Source organism: Leopardus geoffroyi, chromosome D1, assembly GCF_018350155.1.
Source record: "Leopardus geoffroyi isolate Oge1 chromosome D1, O.geoffroyi_Oge1_pat1.0, whole genome shotgun sequence".
Taxonomy (NCBI): Eukaryota; Metazoa; Chordata; class Mammalia; order Carnivora; family Felidae; genus Leopardus; species Leopardus geoffroyi.
The window spans coordinates 85,337,248-85,354,628 of record NC_059329.1 but is presented as its reverse complement, the minus strand read 5'-3'; the positions used below and the strand labels follow the sequence as shown (position 1 = coordinate 85,354,628).

General features: G+C 39.0%; 1 protein-coding gene across 3 annotated transcripts in view; it reads left to right on the top strand.

The window, feature by feature from the left end:
- Positions 1–3,086, top strand: part of DCDC1 (doublecortin domain containing 1) — a 483,981-nt gene extending 480,895 nt beyond the window's left edge. For all 3 annotated transcript variants that reach the window (XM_045484847.1, XM_045484848.1, XM_045484849.1), the window contains one exon: positions 1,976–3,086. In XM_045484847.1, the coding sequence (XP_045340803.1) occupies positions 1,976–2,044 (69 nt within the window). In that variant the 3' untranslated portion in view covers positions 2,045–3,086. The remainder of the gene's footprint in view (positions 1–1,975) is intronic.
- The last annotated feature ends 14,295 nt before the right edge of the window (positions 3,087–17,381 follow it).

Genomic DNA, 17,381 nt, shown 5'->3' with positions numbered 1-17,381 from the left:
CTCAGAAGCCCAATCCAAATTTCACTAGAGCAACAGAGGGAGGCCACGGCACAGCTTAGTGGTGGCCAAGGACTGGAGATGGTTCCTTCTGGGGAAAGATTTTTGGACTTGGTATCAAAGGTCTGAATTGAGTCTTGCCTCCTGCACGGTTGGACAAGTCTTTTGGTATACAGATCAATAAGATCATAAATGTTGAAGGGGAAGGGTACTAATGCTGGTAGAATGTCTATACATGCCAGGTACCATGTTGGTACACTGTTGTTGTCATCTGCTTAACTCCATACTCATGACCACTCTTGGAAGTAGATATTTTCTCTACTTCTACTTTTGAATTATACAAATGAGGAAGCTGAGCTTATGAGAGACGAAATACCTTGCCCAAAGCAGGTGGGGGTGGAGTAGGTGATATAGGTGATGGGAATTAAAGAGTGCACTTGTGATGAGCACTGGTGATGTATGGAATTGTTGAATCACTATATTGTACACCCGAAACTAATATAACATTGTATGTTAACTATATTTGAATTAAAATTTTAAAGTAATGATAATAAATAACAAAAAAGCCACCAGCCAATAAGTGGCAGAACTGGGATTTGGACCTGGATTTGCCTAACCTCAAAGCCTGTAGAAATTGCAGGTTACTGGCATTAGTAATTATGAAACTGAGTTCACTGGATGCCTTCAATGAGTAATTCTGTGGTTTAGTCACTGCCTGTTTGGGAGATTTCCCTGATGACAACTAAGTTAGGCAAAGTAAGCTACACTTGGATGCCTGACCCAAGGTAGGCGGGGCACTGCCATATGCATGGGAGCGGCCCTCACCTACTCTTCAGGACATAGCAAATCATCTCGGGTCTCACCTCTCTACCCCAATGGCTGTATTCACTTATGTATTAGTTGCTAAGGCTGCTGTAGCAAAGTACCACAAGCTGGGTGATTTAAACAACAGTAATTTATTGTCTCACAGTTTTAGAAGCTAGAAGTCCAAGATCAAGTTGGCAGCAGGTTTGGTTCCTTCTCTAGAGTACAAGGGAATGATCTGTTCCATACCTCTGTCCCAGCACCTGGTGGTTTCCAAGCAATCTTAGGTGTTCCTTGAGTAGAATCACCACCCCAATCTCTGCCTTCCTGTTTACATGACATTCTCCCTGTGTGCCTATCCTTGTCCAAATGTCCCTCTTTTATAAAGACACCAGTCTTATTGGGTTAGGGGCCCACCCTACTCCAGTATGACCTCATCTTAACTAATTACATCTGCAAAGACCCTATTTCCAAATAAGAACACATTCTGAGATACTGAGGGCTAGGACTTAAATATATGAATTTTTTTTGGAGGGGGGGACACAATTCAACCTATATCAGTCAGAAACAAATGTCCCACCCCTCACCCACACAAGCACTTCCTCTGAGCTCAAGTGCTCTACCATTAAAGACCACAGCATTCTTTCTTGATGGCATGTCTCTCTCCCTTTTATGTCTTTCTTGTTTCTTACTAACACTGAAGTCTGATATTAATGGAAAAACCATTAAAAAAAACTATTATCTTATGAGGTAAAGTGAATGCACTCAACTGTAAAAGGAAGACTTATCGATCAATTTCAGTTACACCTTGCTTGTCTGACACTTTGCAGCTAAGGAATGTGTTTTTATTGCCTGGCCAGATAGTTCAGATTTCCGGTCAGTCTTAGTAAAGACCCCTTTTTATAACATTGATAAAATTTTATCACAGAGCTATGAAAACAAAATTAGATTTCATAACTCACATCAGGCCTTGAAGGGAATGCTTCTATAAATTTTACAAACCTTATCAAGTTTTAATGCACCTATTCTGATAAATATTTTCAAAATAGCAACTTCTGAACTTCATATATATGTGTACGTATAAATAAGTTTATGTGTGCATTCATGTGTGTATATATATATATATATATATATATATATATATATATTTCTCTCTCTTTTTTCTGTCTTATAGGAAAGAAAACTTCCTTCACCTACCTGTAATCAGAAGACTGACAGAAAGACCAATTATTCAGATTGCTGAAGACTCAAATTTAGGAAAATCTCCTTTTACAAAAGAAATCTGTGTGGTTCATTTAAAAATTTAGTCCTAAAATTTATCTTTTAAAATAACTTGATTTCTCATAGACTGATTTTGAAAAATTACCAACACTGATAAATCAGCTACAAGCTATCTATAAATTAATAAGAAGACATATAATCAAAGGCAGCATTAGCCATAGAGACTTGATATTCCAGTGAAATCTTGCATATATTGTCTAGTTTTTCCAGTCTGTAGAGTGGCCTGTTGGAAAAAGTTGCATATATATTGAACACATATTTTGTCTCCCCAACTGGACGGCAAGTGCCTGGAGGGCAGGGACCCGTGTTTTTATTGACTTGGGACAGGGCTGTACCCATAAGGGCTCAGTGATAATGCCCAGCAGTCCCACTGCCAGAGCAACATAATGGGCAGTTGAGATTCAGCTCTCTTCCACTCTTGTGCTAGACCACAAACTGAAATTACAACAGGACAGTGGGAACAGAGGATCTGCTTTATAGATTTTCATTTCAGCCAGCTGTTCAGGAGCTACATGCTCAGAGTCAAATTAAATCGAGTTATAGTTGAATAGTCCTTTCTGCTCTTCAGAGACAAGAAATGCTTCTCAAAATTGTGCAAATGAAATAAATGTGATTGTGTAAACTAGGCATCTTATATTCTTAAAACATTATCTTTAATGATTATACATTTTGGTTTAAGATGCCAACTTTGAAAACAAAATCTAAAAATGAAGTGAAATTACTTCTATATGAATTGACAACATTTAAAACCTCAACAGACTTTGTAAAGGAATTCTCAAACTGTTTTGGTTCATATGCTACCTTAGAGAATCTTCAAAAACCATAAACTTACAAAGTGCACATACAAAAAAAAAAGCTTTTTTTTTTTTTTTCATATCATTTCACAGAGTTCACAGACCAACCTGAAGAACATCTGTAAAGAACTTCTGATATAAGGGAAGATATTTCTTTTTAAAAATTTTTTTTAATGTTTATTTATTTTTGAGAGAGAGAGAGAGAGAGAGAGAGAGAACGTGAGTGGGGAGGGACAGGGAGAGGGAGACAGAATCCAAAGCAAGGAGGTGTCAGCATAGAGCTGGATGCAGGGCTTGAACTCACAAACCACGAGATCATGACCTGAGGCGAAGTCGGACGCTTAACTGACTGAGCCACCCAGGTGCCCCAGGGAAGATATTTCTGATTTCCATAATTTATAATGTTTAGGGGACCTAGGATCTATACCTCTCAACGGAAGATTTCAAAACATATGTCAGATGAAACAGATTCTAAGCTTCACTGTGGTAATGTTCTCTTGTTATATTCAAAAACAATAAACCATGAAGTTTTTTTTTATCATCTCTGAGTATGAATTTTGCATCTATGAATCTTAAATAGGAAAAGAGAAAGAAATATAAACTTCAAACAGTGTTGTTAATTTGGGGCATTCCTTGGAGAAAACACTTATTACCTGGAAGAAAAAAAGCTAATTAAGTCGACATTTCTTACAATCTCAAAACCATTTTACTTGCTACTCTTAGAGGCAGAAGGGAATACATGCTGTTTCTCTTTTGTCTGTCAGGAGAATAATAGGGAACGCTGACAGGCCCAGCAGCCAGCAGCCCCAATAGTGGAGACTCCGCAGAGGAGTGGCCTTGGATGTCTGGAGCCTGCCTGGAAATCACTGCTCCCTGGCTGCAGAGAAACAGAGCACCCTGGATTGGAACTTCCAGCTGTCTGTACTTTTAATGCACTTGTGCATAAGAGAGTGATGTTTTCAAAGATGCAGATAACTTTCTGATCGTTTTATTCCGAGGCATGTCACGACTATACTTCAGTTGATCACGTCAAAACTAACTGTACTCTGTCAGAAATGATGTTAAAATGCCTTTTAATTCTCTTTGAGGTATTTGTTTAGAAGCCATCTTAATATTGTTGCATTTTTATATGAAAAATGTATTGGATTATGATTTAATGTCTCTGTCCTTGGCTAGAGTTCTCAGATTAGAAAGGGACTGGATTTAGGAGCCCAAGATGCCTCCAGAGCTGCTCAGTCTGTTCTCTGCTTTGTTCCCAGAGCCCAGCACGGTGCCTGGAACACAGTAGGTGCTCATTAAATCTTTGTTAAATATCAAATGAGAAGCCGTGTTTCAACCCTGGCTGTGCTTCTTACCACCCATGGGACATATCTTTTTTCTCAACTGTGAAATGAGAATACTAATATTTCCTTCAACCCGCCAAAAGTTGTTTTTAGCGTCAGATGAGATAAAGCATGGAAAAATCATTTTTCCTAAAGAAAAGAATAATCTTCAAATTAGGCATATGATCTCATGTAGATATAAAAGAAGTTACGTACCATTGTATTATTATAGAGGAAAGAAAGGAGATTACAGACTTAGAATTCAAATTCAGGTATTATTATTTTATAGAATTTTAATGGTGAAATGAAGAAGGTGAGTGTTCAGATGCTAGAAACGAGAGACCAACACGCCCTGGGCCCTAATGCATCAAAATTATGAGCTTTCTTTAATTCATTTCACAATCCAAGATAGCTCAGAGCTGCCTGGTAGCCAGTAGGGGAGGGGTTACATGACATTTATGTAAGTTGGGGAGAAGGGACCCTCTGATCCTCAATAGAGAAGGGGGAAGCAGATCCTTCAGTTGAAAGTTGGCAAAATTATTTTAAAGGGGTGCTAATCACATACTTTTATATGATTGTGTTTCACTCGAGAATTTAAGAATCAATGAATACCCCAAATCTAGAGGAAATTTATATCATTTGTTCAGGTAACATATGGAATTCCTGGGATCTGCTAGCACTGTTTTTGGGGCTGCAGCTATATTGCTGAATGAGAAAGAGTCTTAGCTCTCATGGACTTTACTGGCCTAGTGAAGGCAGTCAAAAAAAAGGGAGACAAAAAATAGGTAAGATAACAGCTAGTTATAGGTGTTACGAAGGAAAAAACACTGGTTTTATAGGGATAGGAAGTAGCTAGACAAATTGATATTTAAATGCATATAGTTGTCAAAACATATTTGTTATGGGAATGAATAAGTGAATGGTGATATAAAAAATATCACATGCAGAGGATAATAACTGTAATTTGCTACTTTAGGAAGCACTCTTTTAAACAGTTTGGGGAAGAGAGCAGTAGACTTGGAGTTAGTAAACAAGGAATCATCTCAGCTATACTCATCAAGCTGTGTGATCTTGGGAAATTCACCTAGCCTCTCTGTGTCCTGAATATAAACTAGAAAATATTATCTGATTCAACAGAAGACTCTCAACTTTTAGGTATGCTGGCTTCTGACAGAGGCAAAGTGTAACAAATTTTGAGATGCGTTCTGAAATGTTATTGAATTTATCTCTCAGGGCCTCAGGAAATTGCCATCACCTCCACCATCACCACCAGGGTTGTCAGGAGGGAAAGTGTTGCCCAGTAGGCAGGAGCACAGGTGCTAGAGGCAATAAATGTTAGGTAGGAAGCTACCTTCTACGTATCAGACACTATGCCGGTTCTTTACATTCATTAACCTGTTTAGTCCTCAACAAGTATTATTAGCTCCATTTTGTAGATCTGGAAACTGGGACACTAATGTTAGGTAAACTGCCTGGGGTCTTACAGCTAAGAAAGGGCAGAGTGAAGCCTCACACTAAAAGCCAGGACACTAAACCTCTATACTAACCATTGTCCATTCATTCATTCTAGAAGTATTTATTTATTGAGCACCCATTATGTACTAAGTATTTGTTTGATCAATCTCAGTTGGGCATGAAACAGATAACCCTCCTTTGTGTCAAGAGAAAACAAAATACACAGGAAAGAGAGAAAAAAAAGAAGTGAATACAAAGTATATCCTACTATTCCTTTGATTGAACTTAGGAGATGCACATACTTTTTGCTACCACTCTCTGAGCTTCTGGAATCTGTCTGTCTGCTCTCTGTTTGAACTTGGGTAAATATAAAGCTTATATTTTCCTCTGTTCCCTGAGCTTACAGAATCCCAAAGCATTTGGTTTAGATTAAATCCGTTGACCGAAGCATTATAATTTGACTTCAACATAGATGATCCCATCACCCGTCGCCTTATCTAACCTAACTGCTTATTACAGTAACAGAGTACCCTAGTCTGGGGGCAGGGGCAGGCCTGGGGGAGAAGGTCACTCAGGTCTAGCAGCCACATGTACACAGCAGGATGGTATCCTTTTAGAATCAAGAGGGGTGGATTCATAAAACTCAATCAGGAGCATGTGTGCGTTTATACAAGCCCCCCCCCTTTTTTTTGCCTGAATCTAAATTATAGAGATTTTAATAGCTCCAGTAATTAGACAAGTATGCAGTCAACCCCATTATGTTCCTGTGTAATATCACACTCCCTAGGGCCCACCTTCCCTGCTTGCTGGGCTCCCTGCATGGGCCCCCTTCCCCGTTATTTTCTACCATAGGGAAGCAGTTTTCTTTTCAAAGAGCTCACTGTTCACATTGTTTTTGTTCCCTCAATCCGGAGGTTGGATTTGCTTTCTCAGGAGTTTTGCCATTGCATTGCCCAGTTGAGTGGAAAAGGTCTGGTGGGTCATTTGCATTCCCCACAGTGCCTAGTATATGTGCTAGGCTGCACAGTGGATGCCAGGCACTTAGCACGGTGATTGGTGTAGGGTAGACACTTCAAAATCGTTTACAACCGAGTCTGTTTAAAAATCTCTTCATGGTTCAATTATTGACCTTAAAGAAAGCAGAACAAAATGCCTAGATTCACTATCTTAAATCATGGACTCTTGTAAAAAAAAACAAAACAAAACTGCCATTCTCGCTTCCTGATTGCCTCTCGTTATTGTCTGTCTTCGGTTTTGTAACTTTCTATTAGCCATAGTAATATTTCACTTCATCAGCATAGATAATCTTCCTGCAGGTGCTGAGGGCTACCTCTTGGATTTTTCTTATTGTTATTTCCTCTAGCACTACAAAACAAAAATCTTTTGGTTATTTGAAATTAAGGACAAATGTGCTGTATTACTAAAATAATGCAATTTACCTAATCAGGAGATTGACTTCTTTCATCTATATACACACATTTTCTTAGAGGCTGTCAGGAAGCAGTTTTTATTATCTCTTTTTTTTTTTTCCCATGGAGATATTCCCAAAGAAAGGTGTCTGGAATTTCGTATCCTGAGATCACCTTTCCTATTCAGTCCTACCCTCCTTATCCCCCAAAAGGAAGAAAAACCTAAATTAACTATTGTTCCTTCACAAGGATCTGAAAGTTGTCCCCTGAAAGCAATTCTAGAAGTCGATGAAGTTGGCCTTCAAACTACCTAGAAAAGGAAAAAAAAAAGTAGCATAAAATCGAATGTTTAAGTCACTCTTGAAATTGAATTCCTTGTAATTGGCAAACTGATAGTCTTTTTTCTCTCTAGGGTAGGTATCGGACAGACAGAAACAGTGACGGGGGCAGCGGGAGGAGACTTGAAAGCCAGAGATGTTTTCTTAAGCCTCTGTCTCAAATCTTTTCTACAGAGACAGATAAAAGGATAATGAGCTGAGGTATTTTTAAAGGATTCTCACAATTTACAACTCAAATAAATCTAGTTTTAAAATATGGTGTTTTTAGGCTCTAATGACTGCAAATGTTAAACTAAATATTTTGCTTAAACAAGTAAAGACAGAGCGGGTATATGAGCAAATTAGAATGCACGAAAGCTGCCTCTGCCGTGGCAGCTTCCTCTAGAAGAGAATGGCTAATTCATACACAACATATTCTTGTCACTCCTTCGGGAGGAAAGCGGCCCTGGGAGGAGCCCAACCGTTCAGCATTTTGCTTCTGGTCAGGATTGATTCCAGATGTGGGAGGTAAATGCTAGAAAGGGTTTGGAAAATGGAGTGGAAATGAAAAATCCCGCAGGCCATTTGAGTGTTGATGACAGATGAGGTAGGTATTTTCAGGTAACTAATGAACTTGCTGGGAACTTGGAGAGTGCTCAGTCCAGTAGATATTTAACAGGCAGGAAAGACCCAGCTGAGATATCATGGCTGCCCCATGCACCAAGAGTGGAGGGAAACATGGCGTTCTGCTGGTAACTCGTAGACACCAAAGGCTGAGACATGGCTATTCTGTAAATGAGCTGAATTTAAGCCTTTTCCTAAAGCTAGTTCATAATCTGTAAATAGATGGGTTTTCTCAACTTCCCATTATTTGATTTATCATGACTATTTCATTATTCGAAGAAATATTGAACAAGTATACCTATATCCCTAGGTGTAAGTCAGTAAGGCAGAATAGCAGAGTGATTATAAACACAGGTTTTTTTTTTTTCTTAAGTTTATTTACTTATTTTGAGAGAGAGAAAGAGAATGCAAGCAGGGAGGGGGCAGAGAGAGAGAGACTGAATCCCAATCAGGCTTCATGCTGTCAGTGCACAGCCCGTCATGGGGCTCAAACTCATGAACTGTGAGATCATGACTTGAGCTGATATCAAGAGTCGGATGCTTAACCAACTGAGCCATCCAGGCACTCCATCCAAGGCGTTACCTTAAGGTAACCCACCCTTGGTTTTAAATATTGGCTCTGACACTTTTTAATTTGATCTTAGGAAAGTTATTCTAAGCCTCAGTTTCCTTATTAAAATAAGTATGATATTATTATTTATTTTTAAAGCATTGTTGTAAGAATTAAATGAGGTAATGTATATAAACCACGTAGCCTAATACTCAATTAATGCTCAACAAATGTAAACCAACATAATGATTATTGTTATTCTAAGAATGGTGTTTGGACCAGCAGGTGATGCATAAACCCAGCATGGAAAGACTGTAATCTCTAGCAATGGAGATTTTGACTCACAAGCATTTCATATCATTAATAGATGTTTGCGATTTTAAACTTTAATACTGGTATTTCAGTTCGAATTCTTGGGTGCACGTAACACAAATTTACTATTGATTTAAGCAACCAGGAGATCACTAGAAAGGTAACAAGAGGATCATAGGATTGAAGGAGTGGCAGAGGACAAGCCTTGGAAATAGAATATCCAAGAAACAGAAGGCCAAAAGCAGAGTGGAGATCAACCCCTGGATCAACCCCCTGGATGGACCCAGGGCAGCGAGGCAGTTGAATGACTTCCCGTCATTCTCTTTGGTCTCAAGTCACGAGCCCCAAATTCCAGGTCTGAAGAGAAGAGGCCATGCCTATTTGGCGAATCTCCGTTTACGTGCCCAGTCTCTGGCTGTACAAGAGTCAGTGAGAGGAATCTATAGAAGATCAGTCCCTGAAATTACACTCCTACCCTAACCAGACATGAGGGCAATTTGGATGTTATAAAAGAAGGAAAATGTATGCTGGTAGCCAAAACCCATTAATGTCCATCCTTAATGTACTATAATGCATTCCGCAGGATTTTCACTTTGTTTTAAGCCACATGCTCTTACGTATAATGATATAACAATCATGTTGTTTCAGGCACATTCCCAGGTTCTAAGGGCTGAAGAAGATTTAAAAGTGCTCACCAGTGTCTGCACTGAGTGAATCTGCATGGGAAAGCAATACCCAGGCTCTGCCTCCAACCTCTCTTTCTCTAAGATTTGCCAAATGGATTGCTGAACAGGTGATAATGCTCTGAGAAGAGACCAATCTACACACACACACACACACACACACACACAGAAAAGGCCAGAAAGTTAAAGCTCAGATCACCACATACATTGTGCAGAGTATCCACTGCAGGGAAGGCAGTGGGAACTGAAATTTATTCCTCACGCCTCAGCTAAGAGGAACAGGCTCCTTCTTACAATTTTTATGAAGACACTGCCATCTTCACTATCCCCCGCAACAGTAGTATTGCAGCATCCCAGAGTGGATACCATTGGATTCCACTTTATAATTTGCACAGAAGTGTTTTAGGGGCCAGCGGTGGCCATCACAAAATCCCACACCACCCAGGAGGAAGGGAGAAAAGGAAGGAAACAGGGATGGCTGCCTCCCTCCATCTCTTACCTTTATCACTTCTTATTTTTCTCTTCTTCTTTCTCCTAGAATGAGACAATCTCAGGATTGAAGGAGATTTGGACAAACACCTAATCCAGAGAATCACTTAGGGTTTGAAATGTAGTCCTTTTCCTCACAGCCAATATCCATGACAACTGGTCATCCAGATTTAAGTATCTCCACGGACAGGAAATTTACCTCCTTCTCAGACAGCACATTCTAAAGAAAATTCTTTCTTATATTGACCTGAAATATATAAACTTTCAACTTCCATTCACTCCAATTAGTTCTGTGTCTAGGGCTACAAGGGACAAGCATAACCCTTCTTCCACATGACAGGATTTTCAATAGTTGAAGTTCAATGTAATGCTCCCCTATTTGTAACTTTCTCAAACAGATCTTGGGAAATGACTTCATGATACAGCTGATCAAAACTGCTTTGAATTCTCTCTTACTTACCATATCATAGCCCTCTTATGATATGTCATCCAGAACTGAATGCAGTAGTCAAACATTATCCAAATGAAGTCACTCATATAGCTAAATATTAATGATTATAAAACTCATAATAATAATAACTGAGCTAAATTTATAACTCAGCATATGCCAGGCATTGTGATAAGCACTTTACTTAAAAGATTTAACTTATATAATATATAACTTAATATTTAACTTATATAATATTTAACTTTACAACAGCTCTTTCAAGGGTTCTGTTATTATCCCCTTTTAGAGATGAAGAAACAGGTTCTGAGAGGTTAAGTCACTCACCCAAAACCCCCATCACTAAGTGGTAGTAATGCGAGTGTGCCTGAGGCCAGAGCTCATGCTCTATCCACTTCCCTATACTTCTCAATGTAGCTAAACACTCTTACTTTTTGGCCATTTCTTCTGACTTGTTCTTATCTAGATTTCACCAGTCTCTAACAATGTGTTGGACAACCGCAGCACCAGGGCTCTCATTACTAGTCCATTCCACTTGCATCATGCATACATTCACAAACATCTCTGTTAGAGATGATACTGCCGGATCCTAAGACTAAGAGTATATCAAAAATTAGGGAAGACTGGGTGAGAGTGGGAAGTATCACACTTTCATTAACTCTTTTTTTAACTCAAATCATCATGTTGCTTAGATTTAGATTTCTGGAGCGTTCTGATGTTGTTTTCCAGGGAAAGGTTTGGGGAGCCAAGGGAGGGTTGATGGTAATTATTGCTTCAACCAAGGTGATAGAAGAGCAGGAAGTTCAACTCAGCCCCCTAACTTCTCCCCCTCTGCTCACATAATCCTGGGGAATTATCTGAATTAGGGTGTGCACTGAATTGTCAATTTGGCGGATTGTGGTTCTTCCATTGTCCCAAGTTCTTTTAACTCCTTGATGTCTGGGCCTTATGGAAATGATTGGGGCACTCCATGAAAGGCGAACAACGCTCAGCCAACCCCACGTGAGAACGAATAATTCTCCCAAAGCCCCATGGTAGCAAGACGGTAAGATTTGTCTGATCTTTATTCAAAGGAAAGCTCAAACCACTTTAACGAGTTTATTGCCAAAGATGTAACGATTCCCCTACCAGTTCTGGAATTCTGGAAAGTCAGTGATCTCAAGTTATCTTAGCAGAGTTTGTGTTGGCCTTTAGTACCAGAACAATCAATTCTGTTAGGATTGCGCCAAAGAAAGTATGGGTGAACATAATCCTACCTGTAAAATTAAGTGGCAAAATCCATAATGTTCTGAAGTTGTATCTCTCTGCTTCCTTCATTTTTGCTCATTATTCTATTTCAGTCCCTAGCTTAGTGCTCAGCACATAGTAGATAGTCAATAAACCTTATCTGAACATCAGCCCTCACTGAACACAGAGGTGCATTAAAGATGCCTAGTCCTGTAAGAGGTTGTGAAACATAATGCATCTTTAAAATTGTTATCTGCTTTCAGTTCTGAAGTCTGTTTTTTTTCTATTTGCTCCAAATCTTAATCATCTTGGAAAAAACAGGCTACTTTTATTTCACATCAGCTTCTCTTTCCACTACCACCAATGATAGCTCAAAACCAATCCCTTTGAAGCAGATATTTTCTGGTATTCTCCTTTTAAATCTTACTTGACAGAATGTTTTTTTTTTTATTTTTATTTTTAAAAAATTTTTTTTTCAACGTTTTTTATTTTATTTTTGGGACAGAGAGAGACAGAGCATGAACGGGGGAGGGGCAGAGAGAGAGGGAGACACAGAATCGGAAACAGGCTCCAGGCTCTGAGCCATCAGCCCAGAGCCCGACGCGGGGCTCGAACTCACGGACTGCGAGATCGTGACCTGGCTGAAGCCAGACACTTAACCGACTGCGCCACCCAGGCGCCCCTTGACAGAATGTTTAAAGGGAATTCCAAATTTGGTCTGTTTTAAGTTGAATGTAGGCTGAATATATAATGTTACCTTTTTAAATTTAAAGATTTCACTAGCTAGGAAGATTTGTCACCCATTGTCACTCAAACCTCAATTTCTAGGAGGGAGATGCTAGATCGTAACTCACGAAGGATTAGTTTTACTTTTTGTATGCAACATCGTCCACTAGGTGGCATCTCAACACATAGAAAGCTGGATCTGTGCATTGGCGATGAGTCCCCTACACTGTTTTAAAAATAGGTTTTAATGTTTTCACTCTTATGTGAATCCTGAGAAACTTAACAGAAGACCATGGGGGAGGGGAAGGGGAAAAAAATTACAGAGAGGGAAGGAGGCAAACCATAAGAGACTCTTAAAAACTGAGAATAAACTGAGAGTTGATGGGGGGTGGGAGGGAGGGGAAAGCAGGTGATGGGAATTGAGGAGGGCACCTGTTGGGATGAGCACTGGGTGTTGTATGGAAACCAATCTGACAATAAATTTCATATTTAAAAAGTAGGTTTTATATGTAAATGATGAATCACTGGGTTCTACTGCTGAAACCAATACTACACTATATGTTAACTGCCTTGTATTTAAATAAATAAATTTTAAGAACATAAAATAAGATAAAAAATAAAAGAGCAACAAAAATAACTTTTAAATTGCAATGAACTCTATCATTGTAATACTATCGAAACTCTCAGCCTTTGTGAACTGGAAGATTTGGTGGTAAAGTAACTATGTTTCTGTATTAGATGAGAGATCTAATACCAATCAGATTAGAATTCCACTGCTCTTTCTGATGGAGGACGGCTCTGAAATTGCATCCAAGGATGGAAAAGTTGTTATGGAGGCATTCCTCTCAGGTAACTCCCATTGCTGTGAGGTGTGATTAAAAGATAGATACACCAGCAGCAAATGTGACATGAAAGGCGTCTAGGTAAACAATGAACAGACTACCTGGTGTCATCTAGGCCAGATTTACAAACACAATAAGGCCCTCCTCTAGCATTTGGCATTTCTGGGCTCAGGAAACACCCCTTTGGATGAAGGAGCATGATCCCTCCTCTGGTGGTGGTGCCTCAGTGAATGTGCGTCTCCCAGTGGTGGACGCTTACCCTATTTGGATAACTAGCCATTTGGCCAAGAGGACATTTTAAAGCCTTCTGTCATCTTTCAAACTTAATAGGAGTCCCTTTAATTTAATAGCCATGTGCTTTATGAAGTAAAATTCCATTTTCATCTAAAAATATTCAGTTCTTTGAAAATTTTCTTGAAGTTTCTAGTCTCGAATTTATAGTCTTTCTTGACTTCTTGGTCATGGGCAAGTTGCTTCTCCCACATGCTCCCATAGCACCCTGCATTTGTGCTGTCTTTGCCCCCCCTACACAGGACTACAACAGCCAATTCCCCCTCCAGATTATAAGCTCAGTGAGGACAGAGAACCTGACCTGTCTACCACTGGGTTTGAATCCAGAGGCTGCACAACATTGCCTGGTACTAAATATATATATATATATATATATATATATATATATATATATATATATGTATATATATATATATATATATATATATATATATATATATATATTTGCTGAATAAATAAGAAAAAGGAATGCATTGACTTCTAAACTAAAAGACTTGACATGTTTGCAAACACTCTATAACATACAATTCAAAGTGACTCCTCCTTTCCCTGTATTCCCACAGATTCCAATCTGTATTATGGTAATGATTCTGGCCTCTTGCTTTAAATCACCACTAGGAGCAAATAGCATCTAAAAGCTGCCATCCAGAAATTACTCTTGGCTCTTCGGGCAAAATCGAATGCATTCAACCAAGTTAACATTTTTTGACCACCAGTAGATATGAGGAACCAAACTTCACATGAAACATTTGGTATTCCACTCTCAACAATGTATCCTTATCAATATATGTCCTCATTTTTCCTTAATTAGATACAGATGGGTACACAGGAAACAGTATACGTTGTACAACAAACCAGCATTCATACTACAGCAGAAGTTTTTCATAATTTTTGTCACAAAAGACAACCTTGCAAACAGGACCAAAGCTTTGGCTGCTTCTGGCAAGAACATTTTATAAATGAGTCTTTGTAGCCGGGGTCATAAGCTTAGGCTCTGGCATAGTACGAACTCAAGTGGAATTCACTACTTCCTGCCTTGAAACCTTGAGTGTTTCACTTACCATCTCATGAATCTATATTTTTAAATATATCATCTAACTTATAAGGTTGCTGGGAGGATTAAATGAAATGATGTATAAAAACTCTTAGCATAGTGGCTGGCCCATAGCAAGAGATCAATAAACATTACTTATTATTATTACTATTATTATTATTATTATTAATCTAAATGGCTTTTCTTAGAAGCCCTCAGTAGTCAGTGACAGCCGAAATGAATATTCCATAGGTTTCCTCATATATCTTTAGGTTCTGTCCATTAAATTCTGACATTGCAGCTGTAAATAATTATAAATGAGCCCCAGGTGTACCTCAACTTCATGTATTTAAAACAGGAGCCAAAGAATGATGATCCACCTCCCTTTTCCTTTTTGGACTAAATTTCCCTCTCTCTTATTTCCAAGATTAGGTGTCCAGCCACTGCTCTCCCCCTACTCCCTTTTATCTATTCATCCATCTGTCCATTCAATAGGCATTTATTACTGAGTACTAGGTATTGTTCACGCATGGATTCTACCTCAGAAATTTACAGTCTAGAGGGAAAGATAAGACTTGCACACACACGTAGATGTAAGAGGAGTTAGAGAGTGCTAAGGGTCAGAAGGGATGGACACAACACAGTGGAATTCAGAAGAAGTGGAGAATCACTGCTATTTTAGCAAACATACTATGTGCCCATATAGATGGATGCTAGTGCACATACAAGAAAAACAAAAGCTACTCTTATTGTGCTTAAGGAATCTGAAGACCTGGAGAAAGAGAAAGCTAAAGCATGAGTTATTTCAGGTTATATTTCAGCATTAGTGCCCTCAATAGACCTTCAGTTGAAGAAAGAAATATCCCAAATTTATCTGTAAAGAAACAAACAGAATAAAATAAAGCAAAATCTGGAACCCTCCTGCCTGGATAAAGATCCTTTGCAGGAAGAAAATTAATATGGCCCTTCCTGCCTTACCCCTGTAATCAGGCAAGGATTGTAATAGTAGACACAGGATGCTTTTGTTGGTCCCTATTAACACTTGGCTTCTGTATTGGCTTTCTAGGGCTTCCATAACAAAGCACCATACACCGGGTGGCTTAAACAAGACAAATGTATTATGTCACAGTTCTAGATGCTATAAGTCTAAAATCATGATGTCATTCCTTCTGAGAGCTGTAAAGGAATGATCTGTTCCAAGCCTCCCACCTTGACTGGTAGACGACCATCTTCTCCCTGTAACTACATGCCATCTTCCTTCTATGTGTGTCATCTTTGTGTCCAAATGTCTTCTTTTTATAAAGACACAGTCATTTTGATTACAGCCCATCCTAATTACCTGATTTTTAACTTTGTTAGTTTTGTAAAGACCTGCCTCCAAATAAGGTTACATTCTGAGGTACTGGGGGTTAGGATTCCAACATATCTTTTTTGGGGGTCAGGGAACATAATTAAACCATAACATCTTCCAAGAACTAAAGATGGTGTTCATCAATCATTTTACCTAAACCATTGCCTAAAATGATAATTATCAATATCAGTTAAGTTCAAATCAGCACATATTTATTAAGTGCCTGGCATCTTTGGAACATAATAGTGGATGCTGCGGTAGCACACAGGTATAATGGAGATATGGACATGGTCTCTACCTGCTCAACCCTAGGATAGGACATCAGAAGCAAGGGAAAGACAAGATGAGATGGGCCCAAATAACCACACCACAAGGTTTGGTGTGGTGAGTTCTACAAGAGCATTGTGAGTGAAGAGCTTTGGAAATACATAAAGGACAGGGAGGCAAGGACATTTCAACCAGGCCTTGAAGGACTCATGAGATATCAAAAGGCAGTGTTGGCAGAAAGAGCAGTTCAGGAGAAAGATGAGCTTGAGCTGAGATGTGGAGTAGGGAGATTCATTCATTCAGGTGAGTGAACTGGGGTGTAGTTGAATGAGAGAAGAACTTTTCGAACTTCGTATAAGCGCAGTCCCAGAAAATATTTAAAACAGACATGGTCTGGCTTAAAATCCCAATTGTTGTAGATACCTGAACAGCACAGTTGAACCCCCAAGGTGGGACTACAGCAACAGGAAGTCAGCCTGAAAAAGCAGGGTGTGGCCAGCTTTGGATATCCAATTGTTGCCATGGCCCTGGGGACCACTAGGAGGTATTAGGAGGTTCCCAAGCAGAGAAGTAACTAAACCAGACTCTACTGGTAATGATACATGAGATGGGTCAGAACAGGGAGAAATAACTTTGTCTTGAAGCAATACAGGTTTATAGAAATTTAATAAGAAAGTTATATATTGTTAAGTATGCAAAACTATAAAAAATGACCAAATACCCTCTGTTTTTCTGAGACTGTTTGTGGCATCCTCACTACTAAGAAACCACTCCAAGCTGCAGAGAGAAGAAGGCATATTTTCTATTTCTAGAAACCAAGATTGACAGCAATGTCATTGAAAATGTGGGACTTAGATTTACCCAGGCCTGTGTTTGAATTCCAGCTTCTACCAAAGTTCCTCAAGCCTGAGTATTGATTCTTTCATCTGAAAAAGAAAGAAAATTGCATCAACTTTATGTTATTATCATGGGGATTAAATAAGGTCATTTATTTATTTATTTACTTGCTTAGGTCATCAAATGATCTTTCACTGAAATATTTTCCTTTGTAGTTCTTAACTAGCTGGGCATTCCACTGCACCACTATTCATATCTTCTGTTTCATGAGGGGGAGGTCATTGACATTGCATCCCACACATTAGGAAGCCCCTAAGATCTCTTT